The 21,742-nt window shown below is 39.9% G+C and overlaps 1 protein-coding gene across 6 annotated transcripts in view; it reads left to right on the top strand.

The window, feature by feature from the left end:
- MLLT10 (MLLT10, histone lysine methyltransferase DOT1L cofactor) overlaps nt 1–15,948 on the top strand; it is a 126,495-nt gene extending 110,547 nt beyond the window's left edge. For 3 of the 6 annotated variants that reach the window (XM_027695674.1, XM_027695676.1, XM_027695677.1), the window contains 7 exons: nt 3,084–3,238; nt 5,074–5,262; nt 5,673–5,761; nt 5,879–6,237; nt 11,137–11,239; nt 11,978–12,193; nt 14,321–15,948. In XM_027695674.1, coding sequence (XP_027551475.1) covers nt 3,084–3,238; nt 5,074–5,262; nt 5,673–5,761; nt 5,879–6,237; nt 11,137–11,239; nt 11,978–12,193; nt 14,321–14,389 — 1,180 coding nt within the window. In that variant the 3' untranslated portion in view covers nt 14,390–15,948. The remainder of the gene's footprint in view (nt 1–3,083; nt 3,239–5,073; nt 5,263–5,672; nt 5,762–5,878; nt 6,238–11,136; nt 11,240–11,977; nt 12,194–14,320) is intronic. The other 3 variants (XM_027695679.1, XM_027695675.1, XM_027695678.1) reach the window with 2 other exon arrangements.
- Nucleotides 15,949–21,742: the final 5,794 nt, after the last annotated feature.

Genomic DNA, 21,742 nt, shown 5'->3' with positions numbered 1-21,742 from the left:
AATATTCGGGTAGGTAAACTTGTTAAATATGATGCTTCTGTAGAGTGTATGTTCACGGTATATACAGTCCAGTATTTGCTACATGGTAAAATCCCACCTGTTTTCAATGTGGATGGTAAAGGAGAACTGAATGATACGAAGGCCACATCAGTCCACAATGGCAAAGCTTCCTGCAGTGTATGGAAGCTGAAGCACTTCACAAAGAGCAGATAGATTTTGCTTGGCAGTCGGATTGTTCAAAAGCAAGCTAAAAATGGGAGGGGATGGGGAGTGCTGGGTGACAGAGGAAGGGGGAGAAATTGCTGCTGTTACAGAATTCAAAGATGGAAAAACTTAAGTCTGAATTACCTGGCATGGAAAAAATTTAGAAAACTTATTCAGTTAAGTTCAGTAGTCAGCAAATTTCACCCCTGGTTTGGGCGATAAAAAAGATTACATGTATGTCAACGTTTCTGAAATGTGTAGGTAACTCCCCACCTTCCCCACTTCAATAAATAAGTAACTGATTACTTAAAATATGTTTTATAGTGAATAAAAAGCTAACTTAAAAAATCTGCTATCTGGAAACTTTGCAACTCTGAATGTTACCTGCTTTATCTATTAAAATTATTTTGCTGCAAGTTCTGACTGTTCCTTTTGAAGCTTATGAGATACATAAATAACACACTTCTCCTAAAGAACCATGTGATTTTCAGTGAGTTGCTTAAAACAAAAACACTTGCAGAAACATTCGTTTGCTGTTGATGATGCAGTTGATTGCAGCTCTTTGGAGAAGACATATGTGACTCATGAGCTTGTATGGTCATTTCCAATTCACATTGTTGTATCTTTGTACCCCAATATAACCACAGCGTTTGATGTTTAAGCTGTCGTATTTTAACTTTTAATATACATAAATATATGAGAAATATAAATATACCTGGTATATGTGAGCTGTTTCCATTTTGCAAAGGAATTACTGCTTTTCCCAAGGTAGCACTTAAACTTTTTTTTACCCTGTAGTTAACCTTAGATTTAAAAATGTGCTGTGTGATACCTGCATTGAAATCTGTATGTGTGCTTATATCTAAATGCACTATTGTTTCCAATTAATGCTCTAATATTATGAGTAACTCTACCCCAAATTTAAACAAAATACATTTGTGAAAGCAAGCGAGGTATGAAACACGGAGTTCCCGTGACAGCATCGTATCAGTGCAGGCAGCACGTTTATAATCCTGTTGGAAACTATGATCAAATGCTATTTGGAATAAGGATTCAACCCTGGTGTGCAGGAACCATATCGTATCTAAAGGATGAGGTAGGGGTTCAGTTGGAAGATGATGGATTGACTAATGTTGCAATACATAGAAATCTAGATTTTATTTTTTTTTATTCTTCTCCTGTACAGGCTTCCAGTGAAGGATTGCAGAAGTTATACAGTCATGTATTGCTTTGTTTCTACCTTTTTGAAATTGATAGGAAACAGTCCAAAGCCCAGGAAGAATTTTGTTGGTGATTTATAATTCAAACAGTGCAATCTGTTAGAGTAGCATTATGCACCCTTCAGAAGCATGCAGACAGAGAGAGAGAAGTTGCTGGGGGAGTTGATTGGTGGTTTTCTGTATTTGGTTTTGGTTTTGTTGTTTCAGGTTTTTTTAAAGTGCGTTGTTTGTGTGGAGTGTAAATGTAGGCATAAGCCTTCCTTCTAATAGCTTCAGCATATCCTGTAAACAGCCAGTTTTAAGGCTGGTTTTGCCATGTCTGTGCTGAACTGTTAAATGCTGTTGTCATCTCTTGTCAAAAAGCACCACCTTGGTTACTCATTCATCAGGGCTTTTGTTTTAACAAGTGCTTTTCTTTCATTTTGTACAGAAAACAGGAATTATTTATAAATACTTACAGAGCTCTTAAGTCACCGACTTATAACCTTTTCTCGTAAAAATCGCTTTGCTCCGGTGCCTACAAAATGCTTGACAGTCATTAGGTAGCTAATGTGCTGTGACCACTGCTTATTACGGTAATCATAATTAACACACCGATTTCCTGAGCTCTCTATGTTGTCCTGTACCGGGACTGTGGTGGTCTTGTTGGTAAGTCTCCACTACGGGTAAACAGTACGGCTGTGACCCCGTGATGGCACCAATTGCTCATGGTAATAAGTAATATATGAGAATCTGAGCTCACTGGAGTTGACTAAAAAAAACCCCAAACAACTGACAACAAAACCAACAACCAGCTTTCAGTGGGCTTTGGTGTTGATCCTATGTGAGGAATGGGACCATGCATACATGAGACCAGAAGCCCGAGTCAGAAATACACCAAACATCTGGTTTTGCTCACAAATTAAATTTTACCATCCAATGCTAAAGAAGTCTTCTCCTAGGACCTGGGAGAGATACCCATCTTTCTCAGTGACTGAATGCTGAATATTTAGTTTTCTCCTGAATGAGAAAGGACATGTGGCAAGGGGATTATTCCTTGAACTGTGTGTGATTATGAATGGAAAAGGAGGTATATTAAGTGTGCACAGGACAGGCAGAGGATAACACAACTTTCATTGCATCCTTTGTGAAATAATATTTTCACGTAGTCCCTCAAAAATCTGGGTTTACATTATTGTTTTTAGAACAGTTAGTTAGTGTGGCCTTGCTTTGTACTGATTTTAATAAATGGGTTTTATTTTCCCCAGTTTTCTCTAGGAAAGGTTTGAAGTTTGGTGGTGGTTGTTTTTCCCCCCACCCCCCAAAGACAGGTGCCCGGTGTATCTGTATATGTAGTGGTTTCCTGCTGTAGAAGTGCATGTTGTATAATTTAATTCAATGCTATTTGTCAGTCAGTATTTTGTTAGTTTGTATGCAAGAAGAGGTTATGTGCTTTCTTAGTATAAATTCTCACACTGTAATAATACATCTTTCTTTTATTAAAGCACTGACATTGTGAACTAGGAGTTCTTAGTGATGTTGATGAATTAACTTAGTCTTGGAAACATAAGATATGTATATGCTAAGGGGTGATATAAAATAAGAAGTTTCAACAGCCTTTTTCCAACGCGTTTCCTTTCATTCTTTTCTTTAAACAATAAATTGCAATATTTTCAACAGATCCCCTGTGAGCAGCTTGCAGATTCGCTATGATCAATCAGGGAACAGTTGTGGGGAGAATTTGCCCCCAGTAGCAGCCAGCATAGAACAGCTTCTGGAGAGGCAGTGGAGTGAAGGACAACAGTTTTTATTAGAGCAAGGCACCCCCAGTGACAGTAAGTACTCACAGTCTGTTTATTATGGCTTTTGTTAACTGTTACTCAGAGCTGCTATTCCGTGCTTGTCCAAGAATTTTAACAAAATTTATTTTCTGTTGTGAATTGAAATATACTGTGGTGTATAGTTCTAACATAGTTCTTAATGCAGCATGTGGCATCAGTAGATGACAAACTACTTCTCTGTGGCTATCTACGCTTTTATGGATGGAGAAATTGTGTCAAGCAAGAGCAAGTAACTTGCAGATCCAGCTGGTCAGTTGTAGGGTTTGGAAAAGAATTCTGAACTCTTAGACCCATTAGTGTAAATATTGTAGTACAGTTCCCCATTTTTCTTTTTATTGTGTGATATAAATTGGCATAATGATTTTTTATTGTTCTATATTTCATTTTTACATCTAAACTGCCTACTTCTGTTACTGCTTGAAAAGAAAATATTTACAAATGTTAAGAAAGGCGTCCTACTGAGCTTTCGTGTCTTTATTATGTTCTGCCTTTCTTGTGAAGTTCTCAAAGCAAGCAAATATGATTTTTCAAGTTATGTTTAATAGAGTGGAATAGTCCAAGAATGAATACATTAAAAGCATAAGTGATCAGGAGATCACGTGGGTCTCCATATTCAACAATATGTCAGTATCAAAGATAATCATTGACTATGTTAAAAATTTTTTTGATTCCAGGTTAGGCTTTGTGTTTTATTGAACATATTATTCTTCTCGTTGGTAATGTAAAGTGATATCTAGTTAGTATTTTTATGAATGGTATCCTGACAAAAATGCTAATTGTGAGGAAATTCATGCAGGGATAATCCTTTAAACATGATAGCTGGAGGACAGGTTTAGCTAAGTCTTATTGCATCTCATTTGAGCTCACTGAGGGTTCCTTTGTATGTTCTTGAAGAGGAGGGATAAAAGCTAAATCCTTGGGAAATGACCAGATGTGCCTATACCAGTAGACTTATGTCTGTAGTAGGCCCAGAGGTCATGTTAAACAAATACAGTTTAGAATTTAAAAAAAAAAAGGGCTCTCCCTGTGGCTTTACAGTCACACTCTAGCACTAGCTGGAAAATCCAAGTTCTGAAACCAAATCGGAGTTTGAGAAAACTGTGCTTGGTAAAAATCAGGTTAGTACAGAAGGTGATGCCCTTGTTGTGTAAAAGGCGGGGGGGTAAGTGCGGTGCTCACAGAGTGCTCCCTGCTGGGGGATTCCGAGATCGCTGCTCACGGCTCCCAGCAAGGTGGGCCCAGAGAACTTGTTCACGTTGGATCACTTTTTTTTTCATTGTTTCTATACGTTTAGGATTCACTGTACAAGGCATTAAAGCAGAAAAACTCCCTTTTCACAAACTTGGTTGTTTTTATATAAATGTTGCTGGTTACCTGTATTTATTAGTTGAATGCATACTTGTCAAACTTTTCTGTTTTATAATGCTTAATATTCCTAATACTGCAGCTGAACTGGATTTTTCACAACTATGCAGTTAACTTGTACTACTAAAATACAACGAATTTTATAGTCTAATTTGGGGATAAGTTATCATGTACTGCTGTTTGCTTAAAATGAATGCTAGCCCTAACGATGCTACTTTATCAGTATTTAAGCCAGGGTGTAGATGTATTCCAAAATTACTATCACACGCTATGTACTTTTTTCTGCACTTTAAATTACACAAAATAGATCTTAAATCTTCCCAGTAAAAGTCAAACTTTTAATTTTATTTGTATTTTCACATATGATTTAATGCTAGTCTTACTGTAATACAGAAACTAAAACCAAGTGAAGATGTTATTCATTCATTGAATCTGGTTGTGAAATATATGCATTTTTATCTTAGTTTTAGGAATGCTTAAATCATTACACCAACTTCAGGTTGAAAATAGGCGGTTGGAAGAACAGATAAAGAATCTGACCGCTAAGAAGGAACGGCTTCAGCTTCTCAATGCACAGCTCTCGGTGCCCTTTCCAACAATAACTTCAAATCCCAGCCCCTCTCATCAAGTACATGCCTTTCCAGTACAAGCACGTAAGTAGAGGAGATTATTAAAGTGTCAAAGTAATTTGATCGTGTATTTATATGAAATATCTATTTCATCCACACATGCCACTGATGGGAGATGCATATACATGTAGGATGAATATAGACCAAGTATTTGCTGATTTGTTTAAATGTTTAAAAGTCAATTGGTTTATTTATCTGAACCATTACTACTTGTTTCAGTGCAGTTTCTCTTTTACTTCAGTCTGGAGCACATCTGTTTGAATCTGTTGTTTCACCAATTACTTAGTTAATATTTTACTATTCAGCAGCGATTTAAAGGTTGACTTTACATTTTCTCTGTTTACCTTTGACATTATTCTGAAATAATTATTCTGAATCTTTTTACATGTTACAGAAATGTAACCACTGTGTGTTTTTTGAAATAATTACTTTAGCACCTAGTACTGATTCCTTGAACAGCAGTAAAAGCCCTCATCTGGGAAACAGTTTTTTACCGGACAATTCTCTTCCAGTATTAAATCAGGTAATTTTTATTTCTTTCTTCTTAACTTCTTACAAGTACTCATCCTAGTCCTTGCATTGTGCTGTTAGGTAAAATTTTAAGCAGCTGAGGGAGTTTTGTTGTTTGTTTTGACACCAGGAGATAACCTCCAGCGGACAAAGCACCAGCAGTTCATCAGCGCTTTCCACTCCACCACCTGCTGGGCAGAGTCCGGCCCAGCAAGGCTCGGGAGTCACCGGAGTTCAGCAGGTCAATGGTGTGACAGTGGGGGCACTGGCTAGTGGTATGCAGACTGTAACCTCCACCATTCCTGCAGTGCCTGGTGTGGGTGGAATAATTGGAGCACTGCCAGCCAGCCAGCTGGCAATCAATGGAATTGTAGGGGCTTTAAATGGGGTAATTCAGACCCCAGCAACAATATCACAGAACCCTTCTCTCACTCATGCAACTGTGCCACCCAATGCAACTCATCCTCTGCCAACCACGCTAAATAACAGGTAAGAATTTGCTGATTTTATGTTTTTCTTGATAGTTCCTTGTGTTGTTCACATTAGATGTGGTTTTCGTCTTACTCCGTAGATAGTTTCTTCCTTAGCCTGTAATTGTCAAACTAAGTTCTGCTCCTGATCTGTGAATGAAAGTGAGGATTTAATGGAAGCACAAACAGTTAGCTTTTGGGAATTTTGTGTCCATTTATTCCCATTTTTTAAATCAAGTCACATTCCCAAACAAATGTAATTATGTAAATGTTCTTCAGCTCATTTTTTTAGTTCAGAAAACAATATTTTTTATCCTGACAATTGTTCTTCCAGGATTAAAGGAGCACTGGAAAAGCTACCATTTGTTGCAGTAAGAACGGGGGAGGGGGAGAAGGAGAAGAAGAGTATATGGTCATGTAATTCAAGATGTAATAGGCATAACTAACCAGAGTTGTAATACAGTTGCATGATGTTTTCAGTTTTTCAAGTAGTGTGAAGGATTTCTAAATGCATAAAAAGATTCATGTGTGAGTATTCATAACAGCCCCGCACCAAACCCAGGTACCCTCAGTAGCTTGAACTGCTGCTGCTTGAGCTGCAAGGCAAATGGGTAACAAAAGGAGACAGCTGCTTTCCAGGAGGGGGAATGGACTTCTTGGTCTGCATGTATTTTGGGATAGAGCAGAGCCTGGGCCAACTCATTTTCCTGCTGCCCTTCCCCCCAGCCCTTGTATTGTCCTTTGCTTAGGAAGGAGAAATACGGTTCTACATAGAAAGAAATGCCTGCAAATAGGGAGTGGATTACTTGTTGTTAAGTAGTTTATTTTTGGAGATTATGATGGATTAGCCACCAAAAAAAAGGCATATGTGATTGAAATGATGCAAAAGATCCCTAGTTTTTCAGCTTCTTTTTTCAGTTTCTTTCCTTGCTGTTGGCTTGGCAGCTCCTGAATATTTGTGTACCATATAATTGTGTGGTATTGCTTCAGTAGGCTCATAAAATCTGATACTTTCAAGTGTATCCCATTGTTTGGATGTGTTATATTTTTACTGAGGAGCCTGTATTTTTCATAGTTTATATCATATATGAACATGAGGTTCCATAGGTTAAACAAAAGACATTTTGTTAATGAACAGCTGTCTTCTTTCTTGAGTATCAGAGGTTTGTGAAAAACAGAATTTTTGCATTACTCTTCCCAAAAGTGTGAGGAGGAGTGAGAAATACTAGACAAAATCAATAATATTAACCGGTTGCATAATGCTTCCCACTTTCACTACTGCCAGAATATATTGGTTATGCTAAATACCAGTCATGCCACTGTTTTCTCAAATGATTTTTTATACACAGATGATTTACTTCCAATTCTTTATATTGCAGAAGTTCTCGTTTCTTTTTTAATATCCATCTTAACCAGTGTAAGTCTTCAGTGTGTAGCCTAGTAGTAGAATGCTCCAATTCATGCAAAATACTGCAGTTAGTATCCTCTCCATAAGCTCTCGTTCTAACTTTTAGTAGCGTCTGGAATGCTCCCAATGATTTCCTATTTTCTGCTACAAGCTTATGATGTACAACTCTGCCAGCACTTCCACTTCTCTGTTTCTGTTCTTGCACGATCTCTTTCTGCACCACGCCCTCAATAATACTAATTTAAAATTAACATTTATATTAAATTTAAAAGTGCACTTTTCACACAATTCTCTGCATTATTTGAGCTCACCCAGATTATTTCCCGGGCCCCCTTCCTTTTGAGGTGTTTCAGAATTAGCCCTATTTTCTCTTGAGTTTTCTAGTTTTATATTTAGAAGAAAAAAGTTCAGGCTGAGCAAGCACTAATAGTAACTAGTGCTAAAATAATTTTGGTAATGACATGTACATTCCTCATTCCTGTTTCTTCCATTACAAATGCTTCAGTGAAAAATATGAAAAAACTTTTCTGTTACTAAGGAACTAAGTTGCGAAGAGGCTCTGGGATGACTTTCAAGGAAGGGAAAAAAATACCAAAAAAAATTTCCACTGGTTGAAATCTTTGGTTCTGGAACTCTGTGGGACACCTGTCACTCTTGAGTTTGATGCTGCTTCAGTGGCAACTAGTTGACTATTTCTTTAATGTTCAGTTCCCCACGTTATCACTGCTCTTTGAACTGCCCTGGTGGGAAGGTTAAATAGGCACAGGCAGGCACGAAGGTTTGGTGCCGTGGCCTTGTGAGCTCTCTGAGCCTGGTTAGATGGTGTGGTGGTGGTCAGGTTTGGAGGGTGTTTAAATCAGTATGGGCAAGATGTTGGAAAGCCACATGACAGCTCAGCCTTACTCTCTAACTTTTGGGTATTGTTCTATCATTAAAAGACTTGCCAGACGTTCCTGTAAGTTGCTTCTTACAGTAACTTCACAGGCTTTAGAATCTGTTCCAACAGTTTCATGTAGAAAAATAACCAGAGTGTTCACCAGTGCACGAACACTTCTTTATGCATGTTGTCCTTACTCATGTGAACTCTAACTGTGGGACACCAGGAGGTGAGAAAACACTGATTTACACACTGCTGCTGGAGAGAGTTTCAAGTTGTAGGTAAAAGAGCCCACATTCATTCACCAGAGAAAAATACTTGATCCTTTTCTGGGAAAAAGATGGCTTAATGCAGATTGCTAGCAACTGGGAGATTAAGTGATTTGAGGAAAGAGATAGGATTGTTTCTTTACATTCTCGCAATCAGAGAAGACTAGGATGGAGAGTTTCAAACTGATTATGTACCTTTTAATGAGAATCTAAAAAGGATTAAATTTACATTCCAAGCTGATCTGGTTTAGAGAAAGCTCTTATGGTGAAATCCAGTGAACTGTCTCTTCTGGGAAGCTTGGGAGCTGCACCGTTTTGTCTTCTGCAGTTCAGTTTAGTTTCTAAACACTGAAATCTCAGCTGCTGACTGAGGGTATTTTCTTTCAAGTGCCAATGCAGAGCAAGAGAGGCAGGCAGAGCGATTAAAGAGAAAGGAGAACAACAGAAAAAAGCAGTGCAAAGGTAAAGCATGATCTGAGAAAAAAAAGGGATAAAAGAATGAAAAAAAACCAGCTGAGAAGATTCATTCCCTTATAGAAAAATACAGGAAAAGTGAGGTAAAAAGAGAAGAAGGAAACAGTGATAATTTTAGTCAGAATACTGTGGGAAATAGTGTCAAAGGCTTTACCTAAGCCCAGGTACACACATCCACAGCCCATCCTTTATACACCAAGCAGGTCACCTTGTCACAGAAGGAGATCAGGTTGGTCAAACAGGACCTGCCTTTCTCAAACCCAAGCTGGCTGGGCCTGATCCCCTGGTTGTCCTGCACGTGCTGTGTGGTGGCACTTAAAGGGGATCTGCTCCATGACCTTCCCTGGCACCGAGGTCAGGCTGACAGGCCTGTGGCTCCCAGATCTTCCTTCCGACCCTTCTTGTAGATGAGCATCACATTTTCCAGCCTCCAGTCAACTGGGATCTCCACCATCAGCCAGGGCTGCTGGTAAATGGTTGAGTGTCTCTGTGAGCACTTCCACCAGCTTCCTCACTACCCTTGGGTGGATCCCATCCTGCTCCATAGCCTTCTCATTGGAAGAGGTTTCTCATTCCCTATAGGAAATAAAGTGCAGCCCACCAGGTGTTTCCCAGGCTGAGGCCATCCAATGAAGTATGAAACAAAGTTCATATGTGGCTTGCCCTGTCCCAGCAGGAGAGAATGGTGATGCTTTGGGCATTTTCATATTGGCTGGTTAATATAAAGTCAAATTACACTGGAGTTGGGCTACAGTCTGCTGGCTACTGTAAAAATGCAAGATAAATATTATGTCCTGGGGAGCTAAATGATTGTAGCCCAGTGCTGTGGATTTGTGGCTGATTTAAGTTAATAATTCCTTATTACCAATCACAACAAGCAATCCTGTCATCCTCTTGCTCATCCTACTGCACACCTTCTTGCTGGTACAAGCACTTGTGCATCACACAGTGACTTCATCTACATTAATAGATAATCTTTCAGTGTGTTTTGTATTGGCTTAAGTTTCACCTCAGTTCCCTCGAGATGCAGCTCATTGTGCAAGAGCCACTATGAGGGGAGAGGACAGAAGTGTACAGCTGAAAGGGACATACTTAATGTTTCAATAGCAAGATAAACCTATCATGAAACTACACCTTAATATTTTAATGGGTGTTTTAAACTAGTAGAAGCTATCGCTGGTACTGAAAGAGTAAATCCAGCTGTCTTTCTGGTCCTGTGTTCCTGACACACCCTTGTTCATGCTGTTGGTCTTGCAGTCAGCTGGCATAGCTGAAGAAACCCTTTATTTCCAGACTAGTTGTCAGCTGGATCTATGCCCTGCCCGGTTTCCTAAGTATCTGCAGCAAATTATATGCAGGCATGAAAATAGAGACTGGCAAATGCAGAGGCAGCTTCATTCCATAGCAGCATCCACAGACTGAAGGTGTTTGCTGAATTACAGAAAAAGGTTGGGAAGAGTGAGTGATTTGAATGTCACAAAGGATGGGAATTAGAAGGAAACCAAAGCAAAGTAAACGCTTGGTAACTAAGTGTTAAAGATTGGCAAGAGCGGTCTTGTAATATAAAATTTGGACTTCCTTCATAAAGTATTTGGAAAAAATGTAGAAGTGGTAATTATTTTCTGAGTTTCAAATAACGTGCATAGAGTAGACGTATGTTACAGGCAAGATGTTGCTGTTGCTCAGCATAAATGAGACTTGGGGGTGGTAAGGTGTAGGCATGTGTCAAAATGCAACTGGACAAACAGACAATTTAATATTTACAATATGCAATCAAAATGCTAAATAGGGACTGTCTGTTTGTGTACGTCTTTGCTTTAATGGAAAGTTGAAGCAAAAAGTTCCCATACTTTCATATAAACTACAGTATTACCCTGTCAAACCCTACAGTGCCTCGGGACTAGGATTGCTTTCTGACCAACAGAGACAACTTTTACTCCATCAACAGCACCAGCAATTTCAGCAATTACTAAGTACCCAGCAACTCACATCAGTAAGTTTTCCAGTGAATCATGATTTATTGCTCTGTTGTATTCTAAGGCATGGAAAAACTCCTCAGCCTAATAGACATACTAGAAATGTGTTTAACTTGATATTAAAGGCTTTGATAATATTTTAGTTTTTGAGTTGCTTCAACCTTTTTGATGATAGTCATGTTAAATGACAGGATGTTATTGGGCTGTGTGTATGGCTAGAAGAATCATTCCCTAGTGCCTTCAGTTTCATTTTGTCCTATGTGGACATGGAGGCTTGTCTCAGCATCAGCTGTGGGTAGCAGAGTTTGGGAACATGTATGGATTCTAACAATATCCTGGGAACTATTCTCTGATTCCACTAGAACACTAGCAAAATATTTTTGGATATCATTTTGTGAGCTGTCTTTGCTCTGTTTGCAGTATTCATATAGGCCAGTAGGTAACTGGTTTGACTATTTGTATTGTTAATTGTGTAGTTTTAGCACATGGTATGTTTGTTCTGACCTGTTCTGATGAAGCCAGCAGGCTTAGCTGAGCTTCTGCTGAGCTTCTGATTTCAGGAAATCTTAAAAGATTCTTCCCTTTCCCCCAGTCTCATGGAACTTCATTAGTGTAACCTAAATTAGCTGGGATTAGGTTAAGGGTTGCCCTGACTGAAGATCTGGATAAGCAGAAACCCAGGGAGGAGCTATTTTTCAGTAATTAATTATTGATTTTTTTTTTCCTTCCTCCTCCCTCTCCTCATATTACTCAAGGAACATCAGGCCCTTTTGTATCAATTAGTACAGCAGCAACATCACCATCACCATCACCAACACCATCAATCTGAAGTACAGCAATTGCAGATTACTGGAGGAGCACAGATACCCATAAACAACTTACTCTCAGGCACACAGGCCTCACCACTTAATGCAGCTGCTACCAACCCATTCCTTACAATTCATGGAGATAACGCAGCTCAGAAGGTGACAGTAAGTATCCTTCTCACCTCACTTTCAATGCAGTACCTCCAGGAGGTGACAAAAGAAGCAGGTTGCATGCCTGTATTCACAAACCAAGGATGGTGGATTTTTTCTTCATTTATTTTTTCTTGAGCCATGGGCTGCACTTAATGAGGCTCAGAACTCTGTGAATTTGTAGTCACACCGAACCTGTCTGCTGCACACTCTTGCATCCCTGGATCAAGACACCAATCCAGTGACTCTTGCCTTCCCCCTGTAGTTGCAACTGCAGCCCCAGTCCTCCTCACCCCACTTCTTCACCAGAGTTTGTCCACTGTTTTTTGGATCATTCCTTTTATCCCCTTACTTGGCAAGTTTGCCCTGGCCAGGCCTCAGGCACTGTGGAGCTGCAGAGATTAGTTGATGACTTGAGAGTTGGGGAGCCCTTAGCTGGGAAGGTGGAATGTGTGTTAGGAGAATGGGCTGTGTGCATCTTGGCTCTGGCCTGGGAAAATGAGGCTGTACACTGGGAAGCTGAGCGGCTCTTTTCCTTGATAAAATAATAAAACCTTTCCTAGACAGAAAAAGAAACAAGACACATTTTTTTCTGGTGAAGATATTCCATTATCTTGAGTATTTGCCCATAATCTCCATCCCCAGGATGGGAATTCTTTCTTCAAGAAGTCAGAAAATGGAATTCATTCTCTAAGGATCATACAATTAAGAGAGGATGAAGGGAACTTGGAAAAACAAAGGATGTATAGATGAATAGAGCAGGAAGACATAAAGTTCCAGTATTCCTTGGAGAAGACATCAAGTGGCAGTGGTAGAGGAAAAAAGGGAGCTTGTATGCAAAAGCAGATAGGGAGTGTTTGGGCTACATATCAGTCCCCTCTCTGCTCCCCACTCCCAAAGCCTCCAGCTACTTCAGGAGCACTGTAGTGGAGGACTCAGTCTGGGCTTCTTTGGTATTTCCCAAGTGGGAGGTGAGACACAAAACATAAATGTTAAATTTTCAAGACAATTTTTCCTCTAAACAGCTCCCTTCCATTCAGCTATGTGAGCTTTTATTTTATTGAGCTTTGAGCAGTGTCCCTGTCACGTTTGGTTTGGTTTGGTTGTGGTGCTGCAGCCGAACCGTGAACGGCAGCGCCATGGTCGGGTCCCTTCTCCCAGTCACTGCCAGAGCAAAAGTGCTCTGTCACAGGGGTTGGCTCCACGCCTGGCCTTCATTTAGAAGTGTTCACAGTTTGCTCTGGCATGTTTAAAATTTATCTCCCCTCATTTTCCAAAAATTAGCAGTGAATGGAATTGAGACCCTCTATTTGGTTTGCATCCAAACAAACTATTCCATGTGACTTTATTTTGATCTTTTTGACATGGCCATTACTGGGTCTGTACAATGTGGCATATTTTTACAAATATGCCATTATAGTTGTAGTTTATGTTCCTGTAGCAGTGAGCTGTACATAATTCCAACAATTCAAACAAAAACCTTAGAAACAATTTTCTTTTGAAATAGCTTTTTTTTTTTTTAAGGTTAGAGTTGAGGCAGGTTGCATTGGATTGTTGAACTGTTTTTTAACAAATTCTCTATTTGCCAAAGTTTGAATGTTGTAATCTCATTTGCAGTTGGAACTGGTTTTCAGGTATTTCTGAATGCTCTGTGAGTGAGATGAGGTTTTTGCTTGGTCCTGTTCAATACCTGCAGGAACTGTCTTTGCAGCAATATATGGAAGAAAGATAACTGTGACAGGGCAAGACAGAAATTGTATTTCTGTTTGATGGGGACGTGTAGATTTCAGGCCTTTCAGTGGGCAAAATGCATTAAAGGTCACCTGGTATTTGCCTGGACCATCTTGTGGTTCTGGAGAGACCCACGGCCAGGAACAGCCAGTCTCGTGAGAATGAAAGTAGAAGCAAAATTGGTGTTTTTTAATGCTGGCTGTGGTGACCTTAGCATTCTTTGCTTCAATGCAGGACTACTCCTTTAATTATTCTTTCCTTTCCTATTGGTTATTCTATAGTACGTGTTTATTCTTTACAAATGCAAAAGTTACTGTGTATATGGCTGTAGTGAATGAACCTCATCTGTTTTGTCACTTTTATGAATTGAATTTTATTCAGCTCTGTATGTTATAATCTGATTTGTAGAAGTATTTTCTCTTACACAGAGGCTCAATGATAAAACTGGACCAGTTGCGTCAGAGAAGAGTTGACATTTGAATGACACTTGAGACCTGCACGTCCTGCTGTTATAGCACTTCATCTGGCTGCAAACCACGGCTGTCCTTTCTGTAGACTGAAAAAATGCAACAAGGAACTCTTACTGCACAGCAAGAGGTTAATAATTTTCGTACGGATATTTTTGGTAGGCTTTCACTTGCTTTCTTGTTGCACTAAAATGGATGTACTTTTTAATGTTTCAGACTGTGAAGTAGATAAAACTCTGCCAATCATAATTATTTTGTCAATATGATGGTACTAAGTACGAAGTCAACCACAGAAGAACATATACTTGACTCTTCAGTCCTAATCTTACGAATTTAAAGGCTACAAACTGTCTGCAGTCACGCATTGCTTTGGTTTCAGAGCAGTAATTTAACAGCCCCAGCCCATCTGATCTGCTGCTGCGGTTGCAATAGATCCTTTTAGACTGAGCTTGTAATGGCAGCCGGGACTTGCTATTTGTCCTTTCTTTTTTTACACACCTGTTTTGAAACCTGACTCATAAGGGAATTGACTTTGAACTTTTTACTCCTTTAAATTCCTATTGTTATATAGTGGGAGTTTTTCTTGAGTATGTTACAGTATGGAATCCAAAGTTTAATAATTTTGGTGTAGGTTTTAGAGTTCTGAGGTTTTTAAAGGAACCAGTTTGGTTCCAGTGACAAAGTTTTCTTACCAGATGAGAAGGCCACACGGGAAGAAGTTCGTGTAGTGTTTGGCCTAAACCAAGTGCCTGTTGCTACCTCCACTTTGTTGAAATGGCTGCAGACAGCTGATCATGCACTAGATGTGTCCTTGTTAGCAGCGGGAATACTCTGTTCTTGCACCAGCAGCCGTGTTCTGCCTTTCCTAGAGGTGTTTATACCACTGTAGAGAGCTCAGGCAGATTGTTACCTGGGTCACTTTCACTAATAAATTACCAAAAAAGTGAGTTAATATTTCCCACTAAAATTTACCAGTGGTTGAAACGGGTGAACTTGCATTACAACACTTCTGGCAGTTGCTGATTTCATGGCGTGAGTCTATGCAGTGAAGGACAGTTCAAATGGGGGTAATGACCACTAATCAATATAAAGGTGGGAATTATTAGAGGAAAAGACCCAGCTGTAATTAGACCTCCACTGTGTACTTATTTGGAAGAACATGTAATTCTGCAATATGTTTCTTAGTTAAACATTGCACAGTTCTTACCTCATTTCTGTAAATAAAGTTTTGTGAATCTGTTTTGTATTGTGAAGAATTCATAAGAAAACATTGATATTTTGATTTGTAATATTTCTAATTAGTAGATTTAATTGAAAAAGTAAAAATAATTTATTTTTATATGTTCTGGGGAATTTTTTAAAAATGTCACAAATCACTTTTGTAGATACTTTACAAAAGTAAACCAGTGGTTTATTTTACTTACTCGCCCCACTGGTGGATATTCTGTAACAATTTGTACAAAAGGTAAGATGGAAATGTGCTGTTATTTTGACTAGATGTAAAATTCCAAGTGTATGAAAAGATACGTACAAAGCTTTTGTTAATAAACTTTAATAATGTTTATCATTGTATATGGTTTGCGTGAATGTGAATCTTGTAGAAGAACAGAATGTTTCTATTAACATCACAAGAAAAGAAGGGTTTCAATGCACATGGCCACTAAATTTTATTACAACAAGTTTTTAAAAATGTTGTTCATGTAAATTTTTGCTTTCAAGAGACACTGATGCAGCTGCAAAACTGTCCAGGGATGGTTCTGCTTACAGAACAGAAATGCCCAGTTGCAGCCCTGGGTCTGATGTCAGTTTTTTGCTTTCACCCTTCAAAGAGAAATGACTGGAATTGCAGTGGCTCTTGTCCAATGGGCCCAGTTTGTTTTGAAGTGACTCAGGGAGAGCTCTGTGGGGATGAGATGGGTTCTTTATCTGTGCTGTGCTGGGGCTCAGGGGATGGAGGCCAAGGTTGTTGCTGTAACCTTTGCACTGTACTTTCTATAAAAGCAGCTCAGTGATTTTTTCTATGAATTTTGCTTATTGTCCACGGAAGGGACACCTTCCGTGGTCTTTTATTTCCCAGGCAGCAAAGAGAATTTGACCCTTCCCATACTGTCATTTGAAGATAAAATGTGAGGCTGGTTGCAGTCCAGGTTTTGGCAGACAAGAGATGCATTATGGCTTCCTCACAATTTTTAGCCCCTTGCTAATGAGGGGGAGCCTCAGGCTGAGAGCAGCTTCTGGGACAAGCAGCAGGAAGATGGTGTTGCCATAGGCCTGTGCCATTTGTATGTTCCATCTGCTCAAGTCCTGAGTACTGAATATTTTAATTTTCCAATGGGGAAAACTGGAGTCCTGAAAGAAGACTGGTAGATGGGCAAGCTCAGCAGTAGCAGGAGGGGAATGTGAAACATTGGCATGGTGAAGGAGGAACGTACCACTCCCATCCCCACCCCAACCTTCTGAATGGTGCCTTGGCCATCAGGGCTAGAAAAAATTCCCTATGTTCTGGAAGTGCTTGGTGACTGGTTTATGCTCTGAGGTGAAGAGGTTTGGAAGACTTAACCATTTCTACTGATTAACCTGTACACGGTGTAGATGAGCTCTAGAGCTGGGTCTAGTATTCTGTCAGTATTCTGGCTCTGTTGAGCACTGACTGTTGGTCAGTGCTGAGCAGGGAGACCATAGAGCACGTGTAGGCCGGGCCCTGGAGTTATACTTGGCACTGCCAGACATGGAGAGGAAGGGGAAGAAAAGCCCATTATGATCCTGCTGCCAGCACAAGGCCTCCAGGGAATCCTGAGTGTCCCTTCTACTGGATCCAGGGACTGCTGCTCTATTCTTGGATCTAAGCCGAAGCCAAAACGTTTTTATGTTAGACAAGTATCAGTAAACTGCCCTGCTCCTATTGGAGCAGTACCACAGGAACCAGTAAAAGTGGTAAGTCCTGCCTTTCCATGTGTGTTTCTTGTACTGGAGAGGGAGTGCCTAAACTCTGGTACCTGTCTTCTGCCGAGATGTAGAGAAGTACGAAGAGACAAAGTTAGAAATACTGGTGAAATTGTCAGAAGAGATTGGTGCCAGCAGCCCAGGATAGCAGTGACCGTTTCACAGTACCACGGTCCTGGTGGACCAACAGGCAACAGCAAGGAAATGAAAAGGACAGTTCTGACATCCAAACAAAAATCCAATTCAGCAGCCCTTTAAAGAAAGAGCACATCAAAGCCAAGTTCACATGAGGGCCAGATGTAGTCAAAACCAACCTTGTTTCAATGATTTTGCAGATCCTGACATCAAAGATGATGGTCTGTGGCTGATTTGGCACCAGTTCAGTAAAGCCGATACTGCTGTCCCTGTGGGATGCCTTGGATGCCAGAGCAGCCCAAGCCACTCCACAGGTCCCTGGTAGCCAAGTTGCTGGTTACTGAGCTCCCCTCACATGTGTTGGGAGCTGCTCTAGGCTCAATCTCATAAGCAGCACAGACTAAAAGCCCTGCAGTTCAGAAGATTTTTCACCAAAATCCCACTTTACTGACAGCAATGATAATATCCCTTACGGCTTAGAGAAGCCAACTAATTCTGGACAGCCTTTGACATATTAAATCCTGGTTTTATCAACTTTATCCATTCAAGCTGTTTTAGCAAGGAGCTACTCTTTCAGCAACAGCACTTTAGACATTAACTGACCGACTTTCTGGTGCCTGTTTTTCATATACTGCACTAAAATCTTGCTGTTGGTTCTGCCTAAAGGAGAGCTCAAGTCACCCAGTGTTCCTGTTGTTTTTAGACCCTATCATCTCACAGAGAGGTCACATTGCAAAATTTTTCTGAAACATCTTTTTTTCTTTAACTTAGTTCATATACTTAGAGCTGTAAAGTTGAATGTAATGTAGTCCAAACATTTAGGTTTGCAAGACACTGCAGAACAGCATCTGTTGGTGTTTCCTCTAGAGCTTAACAGCCTAAATGAGAGCACTATTAACCTTCACAGCATCTCACTCATGTTCTACTCATTCATTCGTGTATGGTTGATGGGCTGTAATTTTACAAAATTCTGATGCTTTAGCCTGGCATTGGACTGTATCCTCAGCACAGGAATATTGCCCTCCCTGGGTCATGTGCACCAAATACCCCTTTCCACAGCATTCTGCCTGTCCCATCAAGGGGGACATGCAAAGACATTCAAAAGTAGGCTCAGATCTCACTCATTTAGGAGCAAGCCAGAGAAGAGAAGCTACAGCACAGACTGTCTCTGAGACTGAACACAAAGTTTCAGTGTAAAAAGCACCATCAAACTACAGCTCACAACTGCCCAGGAAAGAAAACATATTTTGTTTGAAGGCAAATATTAATATTACTTAAAGGAAATCTGCATTTTGTGCTAGGACAAAAGTCGGAAGAAGTTGCTTAACTCCCAAGCCTTGAGTCACCTTGGTTTCCATGGATAGAAACAAGTCCTGGCTACAGTTTTCCGCTTCTCTAGTGAGCATCATGTCTGACCTCAGTCACCGCAGACTACAGCCGCTGCTATGAGGGCCAGGTGTTTCATCATCCAGAAAACATGTGGCACACTCAGGAGAGGCTCTTGAGAGGCCCTGAAATCTTGGAGTCTCAGCCATGCCACCTTCCTCCCCCCACCAAACACCAAAGCTGAAGCTAAGGCTGGGCCAGCTCCTTTGGCCCTTGAGGAACTGGACATAACAATAAGACTGGATGGGCCCTGGATGAAGCTGCCAGTACCTCATTCCTTGTTCTGCCTCCCAGAGGGATATCTCTGGGCATCTGCTGGCAGAGATCAGATCCACTGATGCAGGACACTGACTCACATTCCCCATCCCAAGATCTTCAGTTCCAAATGACCCACCAGCACTGTGCAAAACCTTCCCGGTTCTTGATCCTGAGTTGCTCCTGTCACCAATTCCCGGAGCAGTGCTACTGCAGAAAAGGCCAATGCGTTTCTCTGACTCAGCCAACTTCCCTCTACTTTCAGGCAGGTTGTTTCTTCAAGCAATAAGGATGCAATCCATCAACTCCCTTCTGTCCAGGCAGAAGGAGACATCCAGCACTGCAGGTGCTCAAACTGGCAAGTGTGACAGAAGGGCATGTACAGTCTTTGCCCATCCTTAAAAATCTTCCTTCAAGTAAACTGGATATGTCAGGAGTACTGCTTTAAGTTTCTCAATGCGAATGTTCTTAAACCCAAAAAAATTCTTAGCAGTCGGCAGTTCTTGTCCTTTTTCCTTAGACCCCCATGCAGAAAGTGTGGGGTGGAGAGAAGCTGGTGGTGTTGGGCAGGCAGTGTGTAACCACTGCCCCATGCACAGCAGGGATATGGGCAGGTCTGGAGCAGGTACTCAGGTAAGTCTTTGGATTTCCAGCAATAAAGATATCAAAGTCCTCCCAAGTCCTTATTGCATTTGCCACTGGATTTCTTTTGCCCCAACACCTAACTAAGTTACTTCTCACTCCAAATGGAGCCCATTATTATTCTCCAGAGCCTCCACAGACATGTAACAGGGAAACACAGAGATCACACAAGTGCAAAGTTCCCTTTTACATACTTGGAAGATTCTCTCTCTCTAGCGTAGAGCAAATAGCAAGAATTCCTTTGGTCCTTCCCACCAAGTCAGGCATTGTAGACACTGGATCATTCCCTCTGCTCTCTTATGGATGCTCTACATCTTCCTTGAAGTGTGATATTCTGAACCGGGCACACCATTTCAGGCAAAGTCTTGTAAATCCAGAGTGGAAAGATGACTCTTTTCTCACAGGCCACACTCTCCTGTTACTTCCTTGCTTCTTTTTTTGAAAAAGCAGAAATGTTCCCATTACCAGTCTGTATTTTCATGAACAATATATCTCCATTTGTTTGTGTTCTTCTACTCCAGCTCCACCCATTAATTTTCATCAATTCCCCTTGCCATTTTAGTAACTTTTCTTTGTAGCCACTTCAATGACCTTTTTTTATAGCTACAATCATCTCTCTTTGAGTGTTCTGTATGACTAATAGCTTTTTCGATTTAAGATTTCCTGATACCTCTTGAAAATACCTCACTTATCTCACTATGATTCTTCCTTCATAGGTAATTACTGTTTGACCAATTAGCACCCCAGCTCAAAGTTCAGCTTCTAACTATGTTTTAATTTCCAATGCAGTTAACCTGTGATGTTCTCTGTGAAATAAAATTTAGATGCATTACTTTGTGCCTAGCTAAGTTTCCATAATATCATTTCTACCAACTAAGGTTATTTTTTTACATATGATTAATAAAAAGTTCCACTTGGTAAAGGAATGCATATGGAACATTGTTATATTCTCTAAATACTTCACCCTTAAAGTTTTATGGGAATGGGATGAAATGTTGTGAAATGCTGATCTGTCAGAAGCAGCACAGTTGGCAAACAGTTACTGGGGAAATCAGCAGGGGAAATGGCAGAAAGTTAACAGAGACTTTCAGACACCAAGTTTAGATTTTGAGTTCAAATACATGATCCTCTGAGTTTTCATTTTGATTTTGAATTAAAGCTCAAAAACTTTTTAGAATCCTGGTATTAAATCAGAATTTGAGTGGTAAATACTGCTTTAAAAAATGGAAGTCCTTCATGTTTCTTGCAATACACTGTGATCACTGCTCTGATTTATTGCTGTTATTTAGAGCCCATTAAGCTATTATTCCAGCATTTTAAGCTTTTCATAATTTTGGAAAAGTTATACAAAACAACATAACAAGAATGGAATAATAACCGTTACTACCTATTCCTCAAATATAAAATCAAACTATATTGAATCCAGGTATACAACCACTCCCCAAATATGAGAACTCTTAGCCCAATAATATTTGCCATTCTGTACTTAAAAAGTGATCCTGAAGTGTCTTATATCTCTTAGTTTCTAATTTAAAAATTTAAACCTTTAGTGTTTTTACCCATTTCAACTTTGCCCCGTTAACAATGCAATCAAATATCACTATGTCTCACTGCAGGGCTGGCAAAAGAGGTACTATATTGCAGGTATGTATAAATGTACATGGAAGTTAAGATTAGAAATACTACTTACTTCAAAATATGACCAGATATGTATAAGAATAAGATATTTATAAGCATATGGTCATGGCTTTAGAGCTGCAAGAAAGAAAAATATATTTTGAGTGCAGTTTCATTACTCTCATGCTTGCTTAACAGTTTCATGTCAATCCTCTCTTTCAAAACAAGCATAAATTATTTATATGCTGTAAACCTACCAGTTTCAGTATGTGATTGTCAGAGGGGTTTTTTCTAAAGGTCCACTCATTTTTAAGACATTGTTATCACACATCTGCATAAGCAGCTCTTCAATACAAACACACCTTCATTCTTCAACACACAAAACAGG

Source organism: Neopelma chrysocephalum, unplaced genomic scaffold (assembly GCF_003984885.1).
Source record: "Neopelma chrysocephalum unplaced genomic scaffold, ASM398488v2 Primary Assembly neopelma1_102, whole genome shotgun sequence".
Lineage (NCBI taxonomy): Eukaryota > Metazoa > Chordata > Aves > Passeriformes > Pipridae > Neopelma > Neopelma chrysocephalum.
Note: the sequence above shows the minus strand (reverse complement) of the source record. Positions and strands in the feature narration are given on the sequence as shown.